The 22,849-nt window shown below is 42.0% G+C and overlaps 1 protein-coding gene across 4 annotated transcripts in view; it reads left to right on the top strand.

Moving 5' to 3' along the window:
• Nucleotides 1-22,480, top strand: part of DPPA4 (developmental pluripotency associated 4) — a 35,623-nt gene extending 13,143 nt beyond the window's left edge. The window contains exons 2-8 of one of the 4 annotated variants that reach the window (XM_045036907.1): nucleotides 1,547-1,643; nucleotides 13,768-13,924; nucleotides 15,236-15,384; nucleotides 15,471-15,521; nucleotides 15,801-16,113; nucleotides 18,362-18,557; nucleotides 21,186-22,480. In XM_045036907.1, the coding sequence (XP_044892842.1) occupies nucleotides 1,641-1,643; nucleotides 13,768-13,924; nucleotides 15,236-15,384; nucleotides 15,471-15,521; nucleotides 15,801-16,113; nucleotides 18,362-18,557; nucleotides 21,186-21,216 (900 nt within the window). In that variant the 5' untranslated portion in view covers nucleotides 1,547-1,640 and the 3' untranslated portion in view covers nucleotides 21,217-22,480. The other 3 variants (XM_045036908.1, XM_045036906.1, XM_045036905.1) reach the window with 3 other exon arrangements.
• Nucleotides 22,481-22,849: the final 369 nt, after the last annotated feature.

The raw sequence follows: 22,849 nt of genomic DNA, 5'->3' as shown, positions 1-22,849 counted from the left end.
TGTTTTCTCTCTTCTTTGCTTCTGTGTTCTTCCCTGATACTCTCTCACTTTGGCCTTTTCTTTTCCTGTGTTATGCCTTTGTGTTTCTCTTGCTCTCCCCATACTCTTTCCCTTCCTATCTTCTCCATTTCACTGATAATAACTTATTATTTTAGAATATTTTGTAATCGTAATAAAGGTTCTGCACCCATCTCCACCGTAGGGAACAGGGCGGTTCCCCACACCAACATGCAATTCTCCAACACAATTGGAGACACATACAGGGAATGTAGGACCGCTGCATGTCCTACAATTTAACACAATTCTGACACCATTTTCTCAGAGATAGAGTCAGATCTCATGGGTTAAGGTCTCAGTCCTACAAAACTACCCCTTCCACCACTTCAACAAATTGTCAAGTCCAGGTTGTCACCTGTGCTTCCAACCCACCAGCTATAGATTAGAGGTTCCAACTGATGTGAGGGCCAAATATGAGCTGACAGCCCTGCCCGCAACCCTCCCAAGGTGGGAGATATATACATATATATGTATAATTCCTCAGGCACTAGTAACTACCTAAGAACAAAGGCAGGGGAAAAACAAATGGTCAACTGATAAAGATTGTCATCATGTAGGACATGACACTCCACTATAGTTTGTAGCTATCTTAATGATTTATAAGAAAAGCACATTTGTAATAATAGACCTCCAGGAAACTATAGACTCAATTTCCTGGAGCCCTAATGCCACCTTCACCTGCATAGGATAGAAAACCCTATATAATCAGTCACTCTTCACAATCACAATGCAGCTCTTTTTGCCTATGGGTCCTATCCCAGTGCTATAATTAAAACACCCCCATTTTGCACCTTGGTCTTAACGACCACACATCGCAATGACCTCGTCCCTGGGTTCAAGCAACGTGCTAGAGTGGCCCACAGAACTCAAAGAAACATTTTACTTACTAGATCACTGGTTTATTATGAAAAAGATGCACAGAGCAAGGTATGTGGAAGGGGTGTGGGCCTCTAGGCTTCCAGGTATGCCACTATAAGCACCTCCACACACTCACCAATCCAGCTCTCCTCACCCTATCCTTTGGGTTTTTATGGAGGCTCCCTTACACAGCCACAACTGATTAAATCATTAGCCGCTGGTGATAGATTTGACCTCTCCAGCCCCTCTCCTCTCCACCAAGGTCAGGGGGTGGGACTGAAAACTCCTAACACTCTAATCAAAAGATTGGCTTTATTGGCAGCCAGCCCCCTCCTTAGGAGCTCTCCAAGAGCCACCATTAACATAACAATACACCTTTACTTCTCTCATCACTTAGGAAATTCTAAGGGTTTTAAGCGCTAACAGAAACCAGGATGAGGATCAAATATTTATTTCAAGTCTCAGTATCATAAAAGGAAGGCCCAAAACATTTCTATATTTGTGATTGCGTGTATACTAAAAACAGTGCAGAAAAGAGCATAAGTTTACAGAAAATGTATAATTGCAGAAAATGTTTACTTGTAACAAAGATTACATGACTGACATATTTTTCTTTTGTTATGATGTATAGCTGGCTCTATGGATAACCTCATTTGGAGATCATTTGAAGTGTCTAAATATGAGGCTGTTTGAGAATGTGAAGCCTGGACCTCTTGGTTCCCTTTATGGTAAGACCTGGTCTTATTTTTTTTTTTTTCTTTAAATTTCAAGTTTTCATTTAAATTCCAGTTAGTTAACATATAGTGTAATATTAGTTTCAGGAGTAGAATTTAGTGATTTGTCACTTACATATAACACCCAGTGCTCAGCACAAGTGCCCTCCTCAATGCCCATCACCCATTTAAGCCATCCCAACCTCATCCCACCACTCCCCACCAAGACCTGGTCTGTTTTTTATTGTGAAATTTTTAATTACCTTGGAAAAATTTTGTTGTTTACCTTTTGCATATATATATATATATATATATATAGAGAGAGAGAGAGAGAGAGAGAGATGTTTTGTTTTTTTCCTGTGAATGGCTAACTTTCAAAAACTGTTCTCTATTGGGGTGCCTGGGTGGCTCAGTCGGTTAAGCATCCAATTTTGGCTCAGGTCTGATCTCACTGTTTCTGATTTGGAACCCCGTGTGGGACTCTGTGCTGACAGCTCAGGGCCTGGAGTCTGCTTCAGATTCTGTGGCTCCCACTCTCTCTGACCCTCCCCCACTTGCACTCTGTGTCTGTCTCTGAAAAATAAATAAACATTAAAAAGAATTTTTAAAAAAGCCTTTTTTTTTTCTTTAGAGATGTAGTCTCACTGTTTAGCTTCCTTTATGTCAGTAGTCAAAAATGCATATGCCTATAAATAGGTATTATAAGAGCATTTTGTTTATTTTTATTTTTTTTAAGTTTATTTTTGATAGAGTTCCAGAGCACGAGTGGGGGAGGGGCACAGAGAGAGGGAGACACATAATCAGAAGCAGGTTCCAGGCTCTGAGCTGTCAGCACAGAGCACAACACAGGGCTGGAACGCACGAACTGTGAGATCATGATGAGCCACCCAGGCATCCCTTATAAAAGCATTTTAAAGCCACCCAAAAAATACAAGGTCACAACCTTACAGTAGAAAGTAGGTAGAGTGTCAATAGCAATGTATTTCTGGGGATTTCTATGCCTTTCATCAACATATAGAGCACTTATAGTAGTATAATTCAAAGCTCCAATTTTTAATAATTTCCATTTATACCACTGAGCACATCCTGTACAACTTTTGCTTTAGTTGAGTGGAGGTCTCTGATGCACTGTTATTTTTTTGATTATTTATTTTGAGAGAGAGAAAGAAAGAGTGTGTGAGCAGGGGAGGGGCAGAGAGAGAATCCCAAGCAGTCTCCACATCGGAAGCACCGTGCTGAACCGGGGCTTGAACTCATGAACTGTGAGATCATGACCTGAGCCAAAACCAAGAGTCTGATACTTAACGGACTGAGCCACCCAGGCGCCCCTCTCTGATGCATTCTTGAAGTCCTTGTTAGCACTGTGATTGAATTGATTTGGGAGAAGCAGAAAATGTTTTATTTCCATCTTCATCTCTTTTTCCACCAAAATTTAACTGGGGCCTAAAGATGCAAGAGCACCTGGTTGTGGGGGTCCCTAACAGGCCAGGTTTGGCTACTCATAGCTGACAAAATCCAAAGGCCGAAATGAGCGGAGGTGAAAAATTAAAGGAATCTATTTCAGTGAGGCCAACACCGGGAAGACAGGGAACTAACGTCTCAAAGACTGTTCCCAAAGTGCTGAAAATACTTCTAGGTTTATATAAGGAAAATGTGGGACAAAGGTGGGTGGGTACATGCAGCTAGGCAGTAAGGGTCAGGTCAATCACCGCCTTGAGGTCAATTGTGTAAGGTCTTGCTGGCATCAGGGCAGTTGTTATTGCTTGAGAGGGTGGTTTCGGTTCCCATCAAGGGATGCTTCGCCTGCTGGGTCTCTGCCTGAGTTAAAAGATAAGCTGGAAAGAACTTAATCAATTAAAAAGGACAGACTGAAGTCAAAATGGAGGGAGTTGAATCTTCAGTTGGACAGCTCAGAAAGATGTCCATCCATCCCTTATTATGTTTTTCTCCAATGAGAACAAATGCCACAAAGCCACCAAAGGCAGGTGGTCCATTGATGCCTTTGCAACTCAGGGTTGATGTTCCAGGGGTAGAAAAAAAAAAAGAGAGGGAGAGAAGCCTGTGTTCAAAATCAATACACATTGAATTCTAGAGATGTTTTAACTCAGTATCATGTTTGAGAAGGGAAACACTCAGGAATAGGAAAATTGCATAGTCGTAATTTTCAACCATAACACAGCATCAGCTACATTTTGCCTTCCTTTGAGATACTCAGATGAAAGGCAAGCTTGCATGAATGCAAAGTGGTATTATCTATCTTTTCTTTGAGGCTGCATTTGGTAATCATTCTCATTTAAGTTACTCTTACTGTTCTATGCATGGTTATGCTTCTAGCTCAGAAGGAAAGCAATTCTTATCATAAAAGCCACCCTATTTCAGAGTCGGGTAAAATTTAAAGCCACAAGAAAGTGAATTATATCTGACAAGAGTTAAGGCTTCTGAACAAAAATGCATACATGCTGCAGAATTAAATTAAGCCTGCTTTTATAAACTCTCACTCCTAAATTCCACGGGATGGTTATCTATGTAAAAAAGCCTCATGTACTCAAGGCTGCTGTTCCGAGTCATTGGGATATAAGAGCTGAGAGAACTCCGGAAGGTGGAACTTGCATCATCCCCATTTCCCCTGGAGGCCGTCTGCACAGCCTTCCATGCAGCCCTCCGTGTGCAGGCGGGCTTGGGGGGTGGGGGGTGGGGGTGGAGACTTAAGAGAACATCAATAAGGAGGTTATGGCAGGGGTGTGGGTGAGAAGGAATAAAATCCTGAATGCAGATGGTAGCTGTGAGGATGAAGATGAGGAATCAGTGCTGCTAAACCACTAGGAGGTAAGAATCAGTAATACTATGTGGGTGATGAGGAGAAGTTAGGATTCCATCCTCACACTGTGAACTGAAGGAACAGTCTCAGTCACCACAACTTGTCAAAATCTTTGTGTTCTCCTTCCCTCATTTGGAAGTAAGTCGTCATATCCGGGTGAGTTCTTATCACAAACATTAGCACAGAGCCAGCTATTTCCCCATTTTCTTTTTCTTTTTCTTTTTTTTAAATACAATTTATTATCAAACTGGCTAACATACAGTGTGTAAAGTGTGCTCTTGGTTTTTTTATTTCTCTATTTTCAAATGCAGTGGGTTTATTAAGGCCTGCAGGCTCACACCTGCCTCTTTCCCAGGCACTTACCAGCGAATGACTTGGGTAATCAACACTAGTCAATCTTTGGGCACCGTCAGTTGGCTTGCTGAAGAACCAACTTTAAGAAACTTACCAATATCCTCTATGGTGGTGGTGCATCTCCTGGAATACTAATAGATATAATTTATCTTTGCTTCAAAAAGCATTTGAATATGTCCTCGGTAACACATTTGAGATAAACAAGGGACACAGAGCTGCCATGGTAATTGTACACGTTGTGGTCTCTAAGCATAGGCTCCAGAGAAAGAACATGAACTGAGGCTGATATAAAGGTCAGGGGTCTCTTACCAAGCCTTGTGGCCTCACTCAAAGCTATATCAGCCTGGAGATAGTAGCAACCTTTTCCTAATCAGGCCACTCGAGTGGATGCTTTTTTGAAAATTGTCAGCTCCAAGGTATGTTCTTTTTCAAATGTATACTTAATTTTAGATGTGCTAGTGATGGCCTTTGGACACTCAATTCTTTAGCACTTAGCACATACAGGAGGCACAGAAGCTGGAAACCTAAGAGTAGTGGTTCTCCTGGACCACAGTTAACTGGGAAGAAGGCGTGGGAGCAGGTAGGGGGGGAAGCAAAAGGAGAGCAGATTAAGTGAGATTTTCAAGGAATGTTACTGTTTTATACAAACATTTTGGTATTCGTGTAGCATCATTAGGGCCCAAAGCTTATGTAACTCTGAGGTCCCTCTTTAACATAAAAAGAAGGCTCCACAACCATCATGGGGCTTGAACTCACCACCCCAAGATCAAGAGTCCCAAGCTCCACTGACTGAGTCAGCCAGGCACCCCTATATAAGATTTTAGTTTTTTGTTTTTTTTTTTATTTAAAAAAAAATTTTTTTTTTCAACGTTTATTTATTTTTGGGACAGAGAGAGACAGAGCATGAACGGGGGAGGGGCAGAGAGAGAGGGAGACACAGAATCGGAAACAGGCTCCAGGCTCTGAGCTATCAGCCCAGAGCCCGACGCGGGGCTTGAACTCACAGACCGCGAGATCGTGACCTGGCTGAAGTCGGACGCTTAACCGACTGCGCCACCCAGGCGCCCCAAGATTTTAGTTTTCAGATGAACATTTCTGAAATGTCTGATATTTTCTACAATTTTTTTTTTTTTAAAGTAAGCTCTAGGCCCAACATGGGGCTTGAATTCATCACCCTGAAATCAAGAGTCAAATGCTCTACTGACTGAGCCAGCTAGGAGCCCTATGTCCTGTTCTTTAAAGAACCAGAACCAGTTTTCATCATCAGTGCCTGACACAGGGTGGAAGGAAGAAATGGAGGGAGGGAGACAGTTTGTAAACAAAAATAATGGATTTTTCCCCCATGATATCAGCTCTAACATCTATCTTCAAACTTTTCCTTTTTTGAACCCAAATTATTAACTAACCTGATAGCCTACCTTACTCTCCAGATTTACTTCTAAATGACTTATCAGTTTCTTAAAAAAAATAACTCCATAAAGGGCACTGATTTCCCACTACGGGAGATACTTAAAAAGGAGAATATAATAAATTAGGGGTGTCAAGTTCAAGGGTACTTATTACAGTACCAGACTCTTGCATATGGAGAAAGGTATTCTTATACACTGTTATAAATTGGTAGAAATCATTCTGGATATGAACTCAAATATATATATTTTGAATAAACCTAGCTTTTGACCCAGCACTTCTCAGAATACATAGCACAGACAGATTTATACAAGTCCTCCAACCAGCCTCCACAGTTACCTCCTCTCAAATCTCTCCATTCCATCAAATATAAAATGGTGGTTGTATGTGATACAATCCTGTTTTGTCTTCTGTAAATGCAGATTAATGACTCTGGAAGATTCATTGCCTCCAGGTAAACAAGTAAAGGCCTCATTAATTCAGATCATTTTATTCAATTAAAACTTTTTTTTTTTTTTGGGCGCCTGGGTGGCGCAGTCGGTTAAGCGTCCGACTTCAGCCAGGTCACAATCTCACGGTCCGTGAGTTCGAGCCCCGCATCAGGCTCTGGGCTGATGGCTCAGAGCCTGGAGCCTGTTTCCAATTCTGTGTCTCCCTCTCTCTCTGCCCCTACCCCGTTCATGCTATGTCTCTCTCTGTCCCAAAAATAAATTAAAAAACGTTGAAAAAAAAATTAAAAAAAAAAAAAACTTTTTTTTTTTTTTTTTGGAAGAGAAATACACAGAGCAACAAAAAAGAAAACCTGGCAGGAATACTCCATATCTCTCAAATAGTTATTCATCTCCCACACTCTATTAATAGAAACCTCTGTGAAATAAAGGTACCCTCCTTTACAATGGAGTGGGAAAGCTCTGAAAAAGGAGCACCCATGCTTGTATCCCTCATTGCAGCCCACATAACCAGCAGTTAGAAGGAAGAATCCTTTCAACAAGGGAGGGCAACATGGTGCCTTTGAGAAACCACAACCTCAAACTGTTGTTCTTCTCCAATAAACTTCAGTTCAAACCAGCCCTCCCTAGGGGCTCCTGGGTGGCTTAGTCGGTTAAGCGTCCAACTTTGGCCTGGGTCATGATTTTATGGCTTGTGGGTTCAAGCCCCGCATCGGGCTTTGAGGGCCTGCCTTAGATTCTGTGTCTCCTTCTCTCTCTGCCCCTCCCCAACTTGTGCCCCATCTCTCTCTGTCTCTCAAAAATAAGTAAATTTAAGAAAAAGTTTAAAACAACCCTCCCCAAATTTCCTCCTAAAACCTAATAAAAGCTGTCTTTCCTTTTGTCGCTTTGAATTTGCCTATGGGTCATAGCCAGTCTATCTTAAATTGCAATTCCTCTGCTATTCCCAAATTAAAAAAAAAAAAATTTTTTTTAACTTAGATAAAATTACCATGTGTTCTACTCAACACATCTAGCATTGATCGAACCTGTGCTGCGTTAGACATTGTTTATTCGGGACATGTGAGAGCCAATTTAACCATCCCCACAACCCTCTGAGTAAGGGCTATTATATTCGACATTCCCATTTTACAGGTGAGGAAAGGGAAAGACTTTAAGGTGTTAGATAACTTGCCCAAGGTCACACAGCTAGGTAAAGGGTGTCAGGGTTTAAATGCAGTCTGGCTCTGAAGTCTGTACTCTTACCCACAATTCTCCATTACCACCTAAGCTGCTACAGTAGCCTCCCAACTCACCTTCCGGTGTCTACATGGATCCCTCTCCAACTCTTTCTCCTAATTTTAGTTGAAAGATCTTTACAAAATGGTCATTACTGTCCACCCACCCCCACCCCACCTTGAATTGTTCAGTAGCTTTCCACTGCTCTTTGCCTAAAAAAGATTCAAAGGTCAACCTATCTGGACTCAGCTAACATTTTTCTCCTCCCCCTCTGAGCTCCACCCTCACAGCCGGGTTTAGTTCTGGAAACAGGTTGAGCTGATCCCTGCCCTCCCTCTATTCAGTTAATTCGGTTCTTCTAGTTCTTCAGATCTGACTTTCCTGACTTCCTTGATGAGATCAAAACCCTGATTGCAGCCCACCACATGTAGGGAGCTTTTCTGCCTTTTAGGGGTCATAACTGAGTAGTTTTCATTGTTTTGGTAATATGTATAAACAAATTTAATGCATTTTAAAATCCTGTAAAGATTATTTTATTAGGGGTGCCTGTCTGGCTTGGTCAGTAGTTGTGAGTTCGAGCCCCATATTGGGTGTAGATGTTGCAGGATTTTTTACCTCAATACCTAGGATTTGTTGTCTCACCACTTCGAAGAATGAAGAGGTGGATGTAAAATGAGCAGCAGGCAAAATTTATTAAATAAGATTAGAAAATAAGAATAGTAGGAAAGCTGTCTTTATAGAGGAGAGGGGACATTTCGAAAGTCCCCAACAATAGGCAAAGGTTCTTGTTTTATAAGGTTCGGGTCAGTGCCTTTTTCCCTCCACACCTCAGACCTTCTCAGGTCCCACCCTTATTGGCTGGATAACTCTGCGTGCTGGGTTGACCATTCCTGATGAGGGGTGGTCTAGGGCCATACCAGTTCCTTGTGGTTCATAGGTTTTACGGTCTACTTACTTTTAGTCAGGTCTTTTGTCCGATTCCGGAAGGAAACCTGAGAGGGAGTCGCCTGAGGGGGTTTGCTGTGGTCAGACACTCCCAGCATTGTTCGAAAATCTGTGTTTTTTCCCCACCCAGGGACCTCAGGTCCTATCCTTTCCCTCTCTTTTCCTATCATATAGAGATTATTTAAAAATATAATTTAAGAAAAGAAATAAGATTATATTATTAATTAATAATTGTGTTACTTAATGTCTATCCTTCCTTGTCTGCTTCTGTTCACCACTGTATCTCCTGTATTAAGCACATAGTACCTATCCATTTATTGAATACTGTTGTTCAATAAATGAATGTGAGATTCAGTTATGTATATTTCTTCGACTAAGGATGAATAGAACTTTAGGCATTGACATAAAAACATTTTAAAAAGCAGTAAACAGTTTTTCTTTTGACTACTAAATGTTCTTAAGAAATTTTACACATAAATGTATATGTAAAAAAACTAAAAAATACAATGAACTTACATATATTACTATTTACTTTTGAGAAACCAAAACACAAACACATTGTATTTGCTCAAGATTGCTTATAAATCACCATCACTCCAAGCCCAACAAAAGTATTTGGCTTTTGGCTTCATTTAAGAATTCAATATTATTTGCATTTATGCTCAAATATTTTAAATTGTGCCAATCTTCTTTAAATACAGAACATCAGCTAACCTTTATTTATTTGTTTATTTTGAGAGAGAGAGAGGCAGAAAGAGAGGGAGAAGGAGAAAATCCCAGTTAGCTCGAGCCTGATGTGGGGCTCAAACTCATGAACCCTAAGATTATGAGCCTAAGTTGGACACTTAACTGATTGAGCCACGCAGGTGGCCCCTAACTTGCTTTTTGTTGTTGTTGTTGTTGTTTTTGTTTTTTAATGGTCCGTGCTATTCTTCAAGAAATTGTATTCCCCCAAATCACGATAGGTCTAAGAATTTCTAAATCATAATCTCAATACATACTCCATCTACAAATAGAGATTATAGGTTGTACCTTGCCCAGGATGAGATGTTTCAGTATCTGGGTTTGTACTTAATTTAGAATTTAGCAATGTTACCTCCACTTACACTGGACAAGAAAGATGATTCATTCAAATACTTTATATATATTATATATTAAGTAAACCTTAACTAGTAAGTATCTACTGGTTGTTGTCTATGAGTCAGAATAAAATATTTATCAATCAAAACCTCCATATGACCTCCCAGATGATCTAGATTCTAAATACTTGCTTTCTTCTTTGGCGCTTTGGTGATTGCTCAGTCCTCAGCTACACTTCTTCTGTACTCCTGGTTCCATTTATTTACATCCTACATCCAGGTATTTCTATCCTGTGAGCAAAGTGTCACCTTCATTCTGGGTAAGGATCATTTCTTATTCATCATTTTGGGGAACACAATGAGATATAGGAAAACAAAACAAAGGCACAAAGCTGACTTTGTAACCTGACAGAGGAAGGTCTGAATCTCACAATCACTCGTTCTTTTTCTTTTTTTTTTTTTTATGCTTATTTCTTTTTAAGAGAGAGAGAGAGAGAGAGCGCGAGAGCGAGAGAGAGCGCTCGCGAGCCCGCGCGTGCGCGCGCAAGTGGAGGAGGGGCAGAGAGACAAGGAGTCACAGAAACTGAAGCAGGCTTCAGGATCCAAGCTGAAACTCACGACCTGAACAGCCTTCGGACGCTTAACCAAGTGAGCCACCCAGGCGCCACCCACAATCACTGCGCCCACAATCACTCGGGGGTTTTTTGTTTCTTTTAAATTTTTTAAATGTTTATTTACTTTTGAGAGAGAGAGTGCGAGTGGGGGAGGGGCAGAGAGCTAGGGAGACACAGAATCTGAAGCCAACTCCAGGCTCTGAGCTGTCAGCACAGAGCCCGACTCAAACTCACAAACCATGAGATCATGACCTGAGCGGAAGTCGGACACTCAACCGACTGAGCCACCCGGGCGCTCCCACAATCACTCGTTCTTAACTTAGGAAATTCCCCTTCGCTTCACATTTCTGATCCTCCACAGTTTGACAGGGAGAAGCAATCTGAGCAGGAGGCATTCTCACACTGTTTTTAAAGAGAGAATCTTGACCTTGCTTAGGAGTTAGTAAGTTAGGGTCTTGAGGGGTAGAATGAAGCTCACCTAGACTTGATTTCTGGGTCTCTCACTTACTGCATCATTCAGCAAGTTACCGGTATAATTTTATACATACTTGTGTCATCCATAAATTAGAGGACAATAAAATAATGGCCGTGAACTTTTAAACCTAAAATTTGGTACATAACAAACACTCAATAGGCCTTAAAAACTACTTTTCTTAATTGTTGGTAGACAGGAAGGTGCTGGTTATTGTAAGTACAGATGGAAAGCTGGAGCTGTGATTGGTTGAGTAGCTTGCTTAAGAAATAAAATGTGTGTGGAACACGAGGATGGTTTTGCGTTCTTCAAACCACCAGTCTGGCCCTGGAATTCTATTGTTTCCACAAGTTGCATCATTAAATGCCTTCACACATCCCATTCAGAAGTCTCTAGCAACTTTTGTTTCTGCCTTGGAATTTTTCTGAAGGAGTTGTCAGTTTCCTAAAGTCTCTTGAACTACTCTGTAATTGATTATGTTAAAAAGCTCACAGAAAGTGGATAGGAATGGTATTATTAATTCATACAAGAGTCAACTCATGAATATCAGCATTCACAAATTATGGGGGAGGGGGGAGGGGAGGAGAAAAAGAAGACCGCCCTTGGGTGACAGTGAGTGGGAGGAGACTTTTAAAAGAGTCTTGGGCCCAGGGCCGTTTCAGAAGTAAGGGTTTATTTTTGTCAACCTTGACTTCTCTTTGGATATGGAGAAAGCAAAAGGCAAAAAGGTAAGTACAATTTTACTGGGTTTGTTTCTATCTGTCTTTGAGAGTCTCCTCATATATTTCTCTCTCCTGCTGAGCATATTTGATCCTAATTATGAGGAGAAAAGAATGTGCCGTAGAATGTTCTCCTCTTGTTAAAAAACGAAGAAACACAGTAAAGTTCTAAATGATGATCGCAGCCTGGTATGTTGGGGAGAGGAGACGGTAAGAAATGGGGTTTCCTGTTTGGGTTTGAAAAGGTGCTTTATCCTGTCCGAAAGAAGAATTAAGTAGCAGGGCTGGAGGGAAGTGGTAGCAGGAGGAAAGGGGAGGTGAGGGGAAAACTTTAGGAAGAGGTCATTGAGCTGAGGTTGGGAGAGAACTAGATCGTTTAATTTGCCTTCAACAGACATCAGTCTCCAACCAAAAGTGCTGGGTCTGAAGTTGTCTTTTCCCAGGGTCACTGGGGCTCGCAGATAATCAGAAGCCAGCTATATTGACAAGGCCCGCAGACGGAAATTAGAGGTAGAGAGGTTTAAGACTTCCAGAAGCATCGAACTTGCGTGCCAGGGGAACCTGAGCACTCTCTAGAGTCTCTTTCTTTCTTTGGAACCATCATTTTTGCCCTTGCCATTTTGAGAGGTTTGCGAGGCCCCAAAGTGAGTAGTTTGTGTAAGGCTGTGCCAGAGTGAAATTTGAATAAGAATGTGTAGTTGCTATACAGATGTAAAATAGCATACAAATGTTAATTTGTCCTGTACTCCCTCCTTGGGGATGCTGGAAAAGATTGAGATTTAGGAGCTAATCCAGGCTTTCTTGTCTATGTGAAGTGCCTTCCTGCATGTCCTAAACTACGCGGCCTCTGAGCCTCAACTTCTGTGTCCAAAAAACAAAGTCATAAATTGTCACCAGCTTGTTGTGAGGAGTAAATGAAGATAAGAGACATGTCAACAACCCTACGTAAGGTAGAGGCTCAACAAATGTTAGTTTCTCTCTCAAATCACTATATTCCTACTGTTGTTTCTTTTGGTTCAATTAACCAATATTTATTGAGTGCCTATGATGAAAGGGAAAGAAATTCTACCCTTATAGAGCTTATAATCAGATGGAGTAACAAGCATTGACCAGATCACACAAGCAAGCGTAAAACTGCAACTGGTAAGTGGGAGGAATGAGGCAATATGTAGGAGATTTGACTTGGTCTGAAAGGTTAGAAAGGGTTTCCAGAGGAATACTTGAAGTGAGATTCTGAAAGAGAGAAAGATTTAAGAATGTGATTAGAAGACGGGTGGAGGGGCTCCTGGGTACCTCAGTCATTGAGCCTCAGACTTCGGTGAAGGTGATGATCTTGTGGTTCAAGAGTTCAAGCCCCTGTCGGTCTCTGTGCTGGCAGCTCAGAGCCTGGAGTCTGCTTTGTATTCTGTGTCTCCCTGTCTCTCTGCACCTCCCCTGCTCACACTTTGTCTCTCTCTCTTTCTCTTTCTCTCTCTCTCTCAAAAATAAATAAAACTTAAAAAAAAAAAAAAAAGACTGAGGTGGAGTGAGTGATAACCCATCAGGCCAACAGAAACAGACTGGAAAGGAATTCTCTGGCCCTTGGGGCAATGGAGAGGCTGATAAGCTGAATTAAAGACATTTGTATATCTTCAGGCTAAACACCGAAACCACTGAATGAGTATATAGAATCCTTCTGGCAATAGTAGGGGAAACTTTCTTCGGAACAGGCTGAGAATAGAGGAATGGGGGAAGAATATCTTCAGGTGAGCGATAATGGATAGGGTGGGTAATACCAGGGCTGCCCCCACCCCCAGTAAAGAGCCTAGCTTCTTCTACTTTTGTTTGTATCCGTATTTTCTGTCTTTTCTTATATTTTCAAATTAGCCCCCCCGTTTCCCCATCATTGCTTCCCCATCTTATAAGTAAACCTGGATATTAAGAAGATTTGCCACAGGAGAATCCATACTGCCAGTGGTGTGCAATGAATGCCTTGGTGCCATGGATGTGAGCAATCTCAAGGCAGGTAGTGTATGTGGTGGGTCGGGCACCCGAGGGAAAACTGACTGGCTCCTCTCTCAGCAGAATTCCACAAAGAAGTCAGGGGAAGACTATTTCGCTTGCAAATCCCAACCTGTATCAAGAGAAGCCACAGAGAAACAGCAAGCTTCTGGTGAACCAAAGTTACCAAGACCCTCAGTGAACGGGACCAAACAAAAAAGATCTATGAAAGAAGACAAAGGTAAGAATGCTACAAGTCCTCAAATCTCATTATCTTGGGTTTAAGAAGACTGAGGAACTTTTCTGAAAGAGTAGAAAAGTAGGAAAGAAAATTGGTCCTGTATTCTGAAAACCCTCCTCTTCCTTTGAGACCTAGCTTAAGTGTCATCTCCCTGAAGCCTTCTTTCAGGCACCTGTATTAAAACTGGTGTCTTCAGGTCTCCAAACTCCAACAACATTATTGGTTCTGATCATCATTTTGCCCTCACTGGCTACTTGGTTAAGGATCTCAATGTGCAGTGATTTAGGGACAGACTGCTATAAATTTAAATCCACTTGAAACTCTACTTTCTTTTCTTCCTTCCTTCCTTCCATCCTTCCTTCCTTCCTTCCTTCCTTCCTTCCTTCCTTCCTTCCTTCCTTCCTTTTTTAGATTTATTTATTTATTTAAGTTATCTCTACACCCAACGTGGGCTCAAACTCACGATCCTGACATCAAGAGTCTACCAACTGAGACAGCCAGGCAACCCTCTGCTCCCTTTTCTAAGAATTGAGGACAAGATTTTGCTGGCTCAGGTTGGGTGGGGTGAAGGCTTGTTTATAGTTTCCATGGAATAATTAGAACTCACTTTTGTGTAGCCCTCTAGTTGACTGTTCTGGGAATGTCTTGTGGAAGTCTTTCCTGAACAGTGGGAGTCTGTGAGGAACCTGTGTGCAGTGAGACCAGAGCCCTGCCCTGATGGGTGGGCTGACATAATTATGGGAATGGGTGGCTTATTTTGTTCTTTGGTGAGAGGACAAGGTACCACTGATAATTGACGATGTGAGGTTTAAGATTTCAGTCATTAACCTGGACCGGAAATGTGATTTCTAGTACAATGTCCTTGGAGTCTGTGGGTTAAGGCTCACAGAAAGGAGCAAGTGGGGGGTTTCAGGAAGTAAAAACTGGATATTCATAAGAGTCAAATCAGTCCTAAGTTTGAGGTTCTGTCCCTGGAAGGTTAGGGGGTCTTCTTTTGTAAGTCATTGAACTATACAATGGGGATTGGACTGTGAGAACTAAGTTGTACTCTGACATTTTGTTTTGCGAGAGACAGAATGTGAGTGGGGGAGGAGCAGAGAAAGATGGAGACAGAGAATCCCAAGCAGGCTCCACACTGTCAGCACAGAGCCCCACTCTGGGCTCAAACCCACGAACCGTGAGATTATGACCAGGGTTGGACACTTAACCAACTGAGCCACCCACGCATCCCTGTACTTTGACACTTTAGAAGGCTACACAAAAGTGAGTTCTTACTGATTTTATCCCATTCTCCTCCAACTTCCTGTTCAGAAAAGACAGCACAAGACAATGCAAGAGTAAGAATTCGGAAGAAAATCCCTATTCCTCCATTACCTTCCATGCTGCCACCAGTCAACTTGCTTCATAGAGACGTGGTGCGGGCCTGGTGCCAACAACTGAAGCTGAGCACCAAAGGCCAGGTGAGGGCCTGGGGTGGGAGGCATTGCTCCCGGGAGGAGGGGTAGGAACCTTACTAGACGGTTAACTCATTTTTCTCTTGTCTTAGAAATTAGATGCATATAGGCGGCTGTGTGAATTTGCTTACCCGAATCAAATGGTAAGTGATTTGTGTGGAAGGTTTAGTTCTCATTCTAATTACCTGTTTTAGCATCAAAAAGTGGAGGGATTGTCTTAGCTCCTCCTTCCGGCCCCACTCCTCCCCTGTGGGGAGGAACAGCACCCCCTCCCCACCTTCTCACCAACTATGCACAGAGTAATAAAAATGAGGCTGAACTTTTATTTTTTAAAGAAAAAATGTTATTTTATTTTTAAAATTAATTTATTGTCAACTTAGCCAACTTTGACAGCACCTTAACCTTACCAACCCTCTTTGTAGAAGAACATTCCCCTCACTGCAAAGGAGGCCAAGATTCTCACACCATCACAAAAAAGGTCAAAGATGGACAAGGGAGAAATGTTTCTGGAAAATTCTAAGAAAAAGAGCTCTTCTCATGGAACCCACCCTCCTGAAGTGGCTGCTCCCCCTGAGGGTGGGATGCAGGCCCTCGTTGGGTCTGATCCTCTTCCGGAAGGAGTCGAAACGGTGGTTGTGACAACTTCAGCCCCGGATGCTGTGTTTGCCTCCTGGTCCAGAATTGCATCCACGGCTGGGAAGATGGAGACAGTGGAATCAACACAAGATGCCTATGGTAAGCCCAATATTGAGATCTGCCTCTGGTCCAGTTGAGGAAAAAATGCTATTGATAACTAACCTCCAATCAATTTTAGGGTATTGGGGTATGTCAGAATCACCTGAAGGACTGGTGGATTCCTGACCCCTACCCACAAAGTGTCTGATTCAGGTCTGTGATAGGGCCTGAGAATTTTACATTTTTTTTTTCTTTTTAAGTAAATTTTTTTTTCAAATTTTTAAAAAATGTTTATTCTTTAAAAAAAATTTTTTTTAATGTTTATTGTTGACAGAGCGTGAGCAGGGGAGGGGAAGTGAGAGAGACAGACAAAGAATCTGAAGCAGGCTCCAGGCTGAGCTGTCAGCACAGAGCCCTACGCAGGGCTCGAACTCACAAACCGGAAGATCATGACCTCAGATGAAGTCGGACACTTAACCGACTGAGCCACCCAGGCGCCCCAAATGTTTATTTATTCTTAAGAGAGAGACAGAGAACGAGCAGGGCAGGGGCAGAAAGAGAGAAGGAGACACAGAATCCAAAACAAGCTCCAGGCTCCAAGCTCTCAGCACAGAGCCCATCACAGAGCTTGAACTCAGGACTCGAAAGATCAGGACCTGAGCTGAAGTCAGATGCTTAACTGACTGGGCCACCCAGGCACCCCTAAAAAAATTTTTTTTAATGTTTATTCATTTTTGAGAGACAGACAGGGCGCAAGCCGGGGAGGGACAGAGAGGGACAGAGGGAGATATAAAATCAAAAGCAGGCTCCAGGCTCTGAGCTGTCAGCACCATGAACCTCAAGATCATGACCTGGGCCAAAGTCATATGATTAACTGAGCCACTCAGGCACCCTGGTAATTTTCATTTCTAATAATCTTTTAGCCAGTGTTGATGACGGTAGTCTGGGGCCTGCACTTTGAGAACCACTACTGTAAATTATTGATGTCATCAGAAGGAAGTGGCAATCTGTTGCGCTATATTTCTTTCCCCTTTTTTTATGGAATTAAAAATAAGGTACCCTCTAAAATCAGTTGCCTGAGCTTAAGCCCTGGATCTTCTAGCATCTGTTAAGTGAATGACATTAACTAGTTGTCTAATATAGTTCCCAGTTTCCTCATTGTAAAATAGGTTAATAATTATACCTGCCTCATAATGTTGTAAGAATTACAGGACATAAAATTAAGGGAGACTATAAACTGGTTAGTACAATACAATGCCTGTTGAGACCACTAAGTCTATTTCATGAAGGCCAGACTGTTCTGGTTTAGTCTTTGTGTTAAAGGAAACCAGAATATATCATACCAAATTATACCTATTCTAAATTGTTTTAAAATTTATAATAAAAACTGTTTTGAGCTGATGGCAATTAAGGAGCAGCAAACCCAGAAAAACATCCTTTTTTACTACCTAAAGGCAGATTTTAATTTCTCTTTTGGCTGCAGACAATCAACTGAGAGACAGCACTAAAGACACCTGCAAACAAAACTTACTGCTTAGTTCCTTCCTGTAGATTTATCTTCCCACCGCCTGCCCTCCTTCCTCCCCCAGCCTTAAACTGCTTTCTTTTGTCCTATCATTTTTTTTTTTTAATGTTTATTTATTTTTGGGAGAGAGAGACAGAGCATGAGCAGGGGAGGGGCAGAGAGGGAGACACAGAATCTGAAGCAGTTTCCAGGCTGTGAGCTGTCAGCACAGAGCCCGATGTGGGGCTCAAACCCATGAACCGTGAGATCATGAGCTGAGCTGAAGTCGGAAGCTTAACCGACTGAGCCACCCAGGTGCCCCTGTCCTGTCATTTCTTTAGAAATTCATTGTTCTTTGTAAAAGATGTTACATAAACTGGAATTAAAAGCCGCCATTTTGAGTTCATTTTTGTTGGTTTCTTCCAAGTGATAAGTGCCATACATGTTAATAAACTGATCTTCTTTGGTGGATCTTTTTGTTAAGGAGGTCTCCCCCTCCCCCAAAAAAGGAGTCCCTATTGCAAACCTAGGATGGAGACAGGGAAAGTACCCCTTCCAACTATACTTTTAGGTTTTTTTGTTTTTTGGGGTTTTTTTGGGTTTTTTTTTTTAAGTTTTCATAGGAACTATTTTGAATTATTTTCTAAAAGGAAGCAGGACAGAGTAGGTTAAGCTAGGATTCATATCCTGGGGCTGGCACTTGAGAAAAGCAGAAGAAACAAAAGACCTTGATACATTCTCGACCAAAAGAACATTAGACTTTGGTCATGCTGTGTTCATACTTCTCTCTCTTTCCTTCCCCAGGTGTCCGGTGGTGTGTGGTCCATGGGAAAAGTCTGCCTGCAGACACAGAGGGTTGGGTTCGCCTACAGTTTCATGCAGGGCAAGCCTGGGTGCCTGAAAAACAGGGGAGAGTGTGTGCCCTCTTTCTGCTACCTGCCTGTAATTTTCCACCCCCACACCTGGAAGACAATATGCTGTGCCCCAAATGTGTTCGGAGGTAATTACCCAGTGCTTTTCTACAAACTAAACCTGGACACCTGGTTTTTCGGGGGCGGGAAGAGGGAGGAGGAGACCCATGTTAATCTTAAATAGCCCTGTATTTCATGTACAAGTTGTCAGGAAAGAGTTCTAAGAAAATTATTACTTAGGTTAAGTGTATTCCTAGGAAAAAGAGCATTTATAGGTCAGGGTTTAATGCTTCCACCTAGAGACCCACCCATAATAATGGAGAAACAAATACTGATTCATTACTATATGATAGGTATACGCACTTTACAGAAATAACTAGCAAAACGACAACACATCCCTTTGAGTAGACTGTAGTCTCATGTGGATGGACTGGTATATAAACACCTGTAAAAGCCATGGGATGACTTGTATCAAAGAGGTTTCTTTACTTAAAGGAAGAATTGCCTAGATGGAAAGAAGGAGAAAACTTATTTTTTAGTACAGGGACCAAAGCCAAGGCTGAAAGAAGTTAGGCCAAAGTAGAAACTGTAAGCATTTTAGTATGAAAGAATATGGTAAAAAATGAGTCTGCTTCCTCACCTTACAAAATGGGCATAATAATGCCTGTCTGAAGTATTGTGGAGATTAGATGAGTTGATAAATATAAAGTGCTTAGTACCATGTCTGACATATGTAAGTATTCAACCAATTGTGGGTATTAATTAGGCCAGCAAGCTGAATTCCTTTCAGCAAAGTCATAAAGATGGAAACATACAATGTATGAAAAAAAACCAGTTTGGGCTCAAATTGAGCATTATAGATTTTAAGAAATATCATTAAGTTGGAGTCTAATTATATCGTACGTTTTGAATTTTAGAATTTATCCAGTAGCCAATGGTGTTCTTTTAAAAGCTATCATTTAGTTATGTGATGTGATCAATGAAATATCTTTGTAATCACAAAACAACCAACTTTAGAAGCACAGTTATGAAGAGAACAGAAGGAAGGCTACAAAAGGACTTTCTCTGTAATTTAAATTCTAAGCCAATTGATATCAACATATTGAATGGCTGATGAGGAATAGCTCTAGGGGGGGAAGGGGCCTGGTATTTTGTTTTTTTGCGTAAACTAGACTAGCTAATTCATTAAGATTGCTGTTTCTAAATAAGGGTGGGAAATATTTTTATTAAAATAAGCCGCTGCAATTGACAAATGGGGGTGGCTAAGTACTGTTTTACTGTTTACTGTCTCCAAGCGCGAGCTGAAGCATTGACTCAGGGAGGGGGCAGTCCTCCACTGAAGTCCTCCATTTCCATACCTTTACACATGAGGCTTTCACTTTCTGGCCTCAGGTTCCACATCTCTTATATGAGGAGCCAATGGGACAGGGAGGTGTGCAAAAATCACCTAAGGTATTAAAATTGAAAATCCGTAAAGAAGTTTACATGCCAGTAAAGAAACTTTTATTCCAGAAGACTATTGTATTTAGTTTTATAGAGAACCCTGCACTTTTAAGTGCAGTTTTAAAGAAAAGGGTACATATGCAAACTTTTGCAAACAATATCAAGGGTTAGAGTGAGAGATGAGGAATCTGGAGGGGCACAGCTCTTTCTTGCGAAATGGGCCACTGAAGGGTTTGAAGCAAGTACCGAGGCTTACATTGCCAAGGAGCGAAGGGAGTGAGATCGGTTAGAAAAATCTTGTGGGAAAGTTATTTTTGATATGGTTTAAGGGCCTAGCATCTTTGAGAGGTGTCAAAACAGAATCTGGCTTTTAAGTAATATCAAATGAAGCTGAGGAAGGTACAAATGATATACTTGCTTGGATGATATAAGATTCAAAGCAGTCAAGGATACAGGTGGTTTGGTGATGCTTGACTATGAGGAGCAGAGACAGAGCACGATTGGAGGGATCTGAAAGCACGAATGGAGAGGTGCAGCAATGAGATGCTTAAAGGGATTTTCTGTTTGTGCTGTGTTGCAAGGGCGAGCCTAGGTGTGCTTCTGGGCTTAGTCTGGGAGAGGGTTGAATGGAGAGGGAGGGTGGAAAGAAGATGATCCCTCTGAACAGAGGGACTTGGTATAGCCCAGACTTGCCTCACAAAGATCCCTCTCCCCAGCCCACTATCGTCCTGGAACAATCCTGCCATCCTCTGTTGGTCTGCACGGGGGCCATCCTTGGTGTCAAGACTAGTGAACACCAGGGGTCTTGGACAGCTAGCTAGGCACAGAAGCCTAAAGGGGGTGGGAGCCCTGGGGCCCTGGCATGGTTACTGTCTCCCACAGGAGGAAGTATGTGAGCATGAACTTGTCTTTTCTCTCTTCTGCCTGTCCTGCTTCCTGCCACAGTTGCCGCTGCCAAGCAAGTTGAATAAAATTGAGGTCACTTTGCAGAGTCCTTTCATGATCTACTGAGGCTGCTGGGCAAATAATAAAAGATCCACTCTGGGGCCTCTCCTGCCCATGGGCTGCACAGGGCAGGAACATATTACAGACACAACTTGGCTAATTATCACACCTTGATGATATGGTCACATGCTCTCCACCCACTATCCTACACTTTAAGAGCAATTTTACTGGCAGTCCACCAGTGGGTTTCCTGGCTGTTTTCAAGGGTATAACTTAATATGTCTTGGATCTCATCCTTATAAAAAACAAGCATTTTGTTTGCTTTCTAGGAATAAGGTGTTAATGAAAAGCCTCCAATGAGATCACGATACCAGAAAAAGGGGTACGACTGTGATTATAATTGATGGTAGGAAGGAAACTACCATCAACTCAGTGGTGCCACTGACAGCTGGACTGGAAACCACTCCACCCTCCACGCTTCCTGCTGACAGGACACACAGCCTGGTGGGTTGCAGATGTTACCCTTGGACCCCAAACAGGGCCTGCCTTCCCATTGGTTTAAAGTACTTAACAGTTTGAAGTCAAGAGACTGAGAAGGTTAGCAGCCTCTAGAGGAGTCAGAGTCCGGAGAATGGAAATCCAGCACTAGAAACACACCCGTTCTCCACTCCACCCCTCCACCCCTCCACAAGGCTCAGCTCAGTCTCCCACCTTAAAAGAACTGTTAAGGTCACTTCTATTTCAGAAGGGTAAGTAAACATTTGGTAGTGTAATTGACTTTTTCATCTTACTAATAAGAAGGAACTTGGGGTATGATCTTGATGTTTGGAGGAGCCAGGGGGAAAGAAAATTTCCGAAATTTCCAATTCCAAACAGAAGTAGCAGATCTGCCTGCCCATAAGTGCACAAGCATTGTGTGTGCAAGGTATGAGGTCCAGTGGAAATGACGATAGGAGAAATCCGGAGCCAGCCCTCCAAATTTCTCTTAGCTCCAAAGGGATATGGACACATAAAAGTCCCAAGAGCTGGTGTTGGAGTAACTGAGCTTCGAAGTTAGAGGTTCTGCCAAGATGTTGCTGGCTGAGGCAAATGGATCTGCATGAAGGAAGTCTATGATGAGCTCCCTGCCAGGAAGCAAAATTGGAAGTGGCTACATCTCCGAGGATCCCAGCCCTAAGGAAAAGATGGGGAAAATTTTAAAATACTAATTCACTGAATTGGAATTAATGTACCCGATCAAGTGCCTCAAAATGTAGATTCTGCAAGGAAGGTCGGCTATGTCGTGTTCAGTTTATCACCAAGAATGACACAAACAAAAATGTGTTCTCTGATGGAATATAATCACTGATGCTATTCTTACCAAAAAGATTTAATATGCATCTACTCATCCAGAGGCAGGCAGTCCTGATTATACCTGTTGTCTTAGCCTTAAGTGAGCTTACCTTGCTTTGGATGGCAGTTATTTAGGCTTATCCTATGTAAAAACTCACCAAGCTGTGTACTTAACATGTATATATTTTACCATGTATAAGCCATATATCACTCTTTTTAAAAATTTTTTAATGTTCATTTTTGAGAGAGAGACAGAGTGTGAGCAGAGGAGGGGCAGAGAGAGGGGGAGACCGAAATCTGAAGCAGGCTCCAGGCTCTGAGCTGTCCGTACAGAGCCCAACGTGGGGCTTGAACTCTTGAACTGTGAGATCATGACCTGAGCTGAAGTCAGGACGCTTAACCGACTGAGCCACCCATGTGCCCCATCACTTTTTTTTTTTTTTTAAACTGCCCTGGTTTGAATGGTAAATTATAGTTCCTCTAGTTAAAAGGGTATTGGTGGGAACAACAGGAAATTTGAATATAGAGTAGGGATTAGACGATATTACAGCAATGTTAATGTCTTGGTTGTCATAGCCACAGGATTTGCATTTAACACTTGGTTAATGAGAGAATACACAGGTGTTATAACAACTTTTATTTCTGAAAACTTTTAAATAAC

Source organism: Felis catus, chromosome C2, assembly GCF_018350175.1.
Source record: "Felis catus isolate Fca126 chromosome C2, F.catus_Fca126_mat1.0, whole genome shotgun sequence".
Lineage (NCBI taxonomy): Eukaryota > Metazoa > Chordata > Mammalia > Carnivora > Felidae > Felis > Felis catus.
The sequence above is the reverse complement of the archived record's forward strand: the minus strand, read 5'-3'. Positions and strand labels throughout refer to the sequence as shown.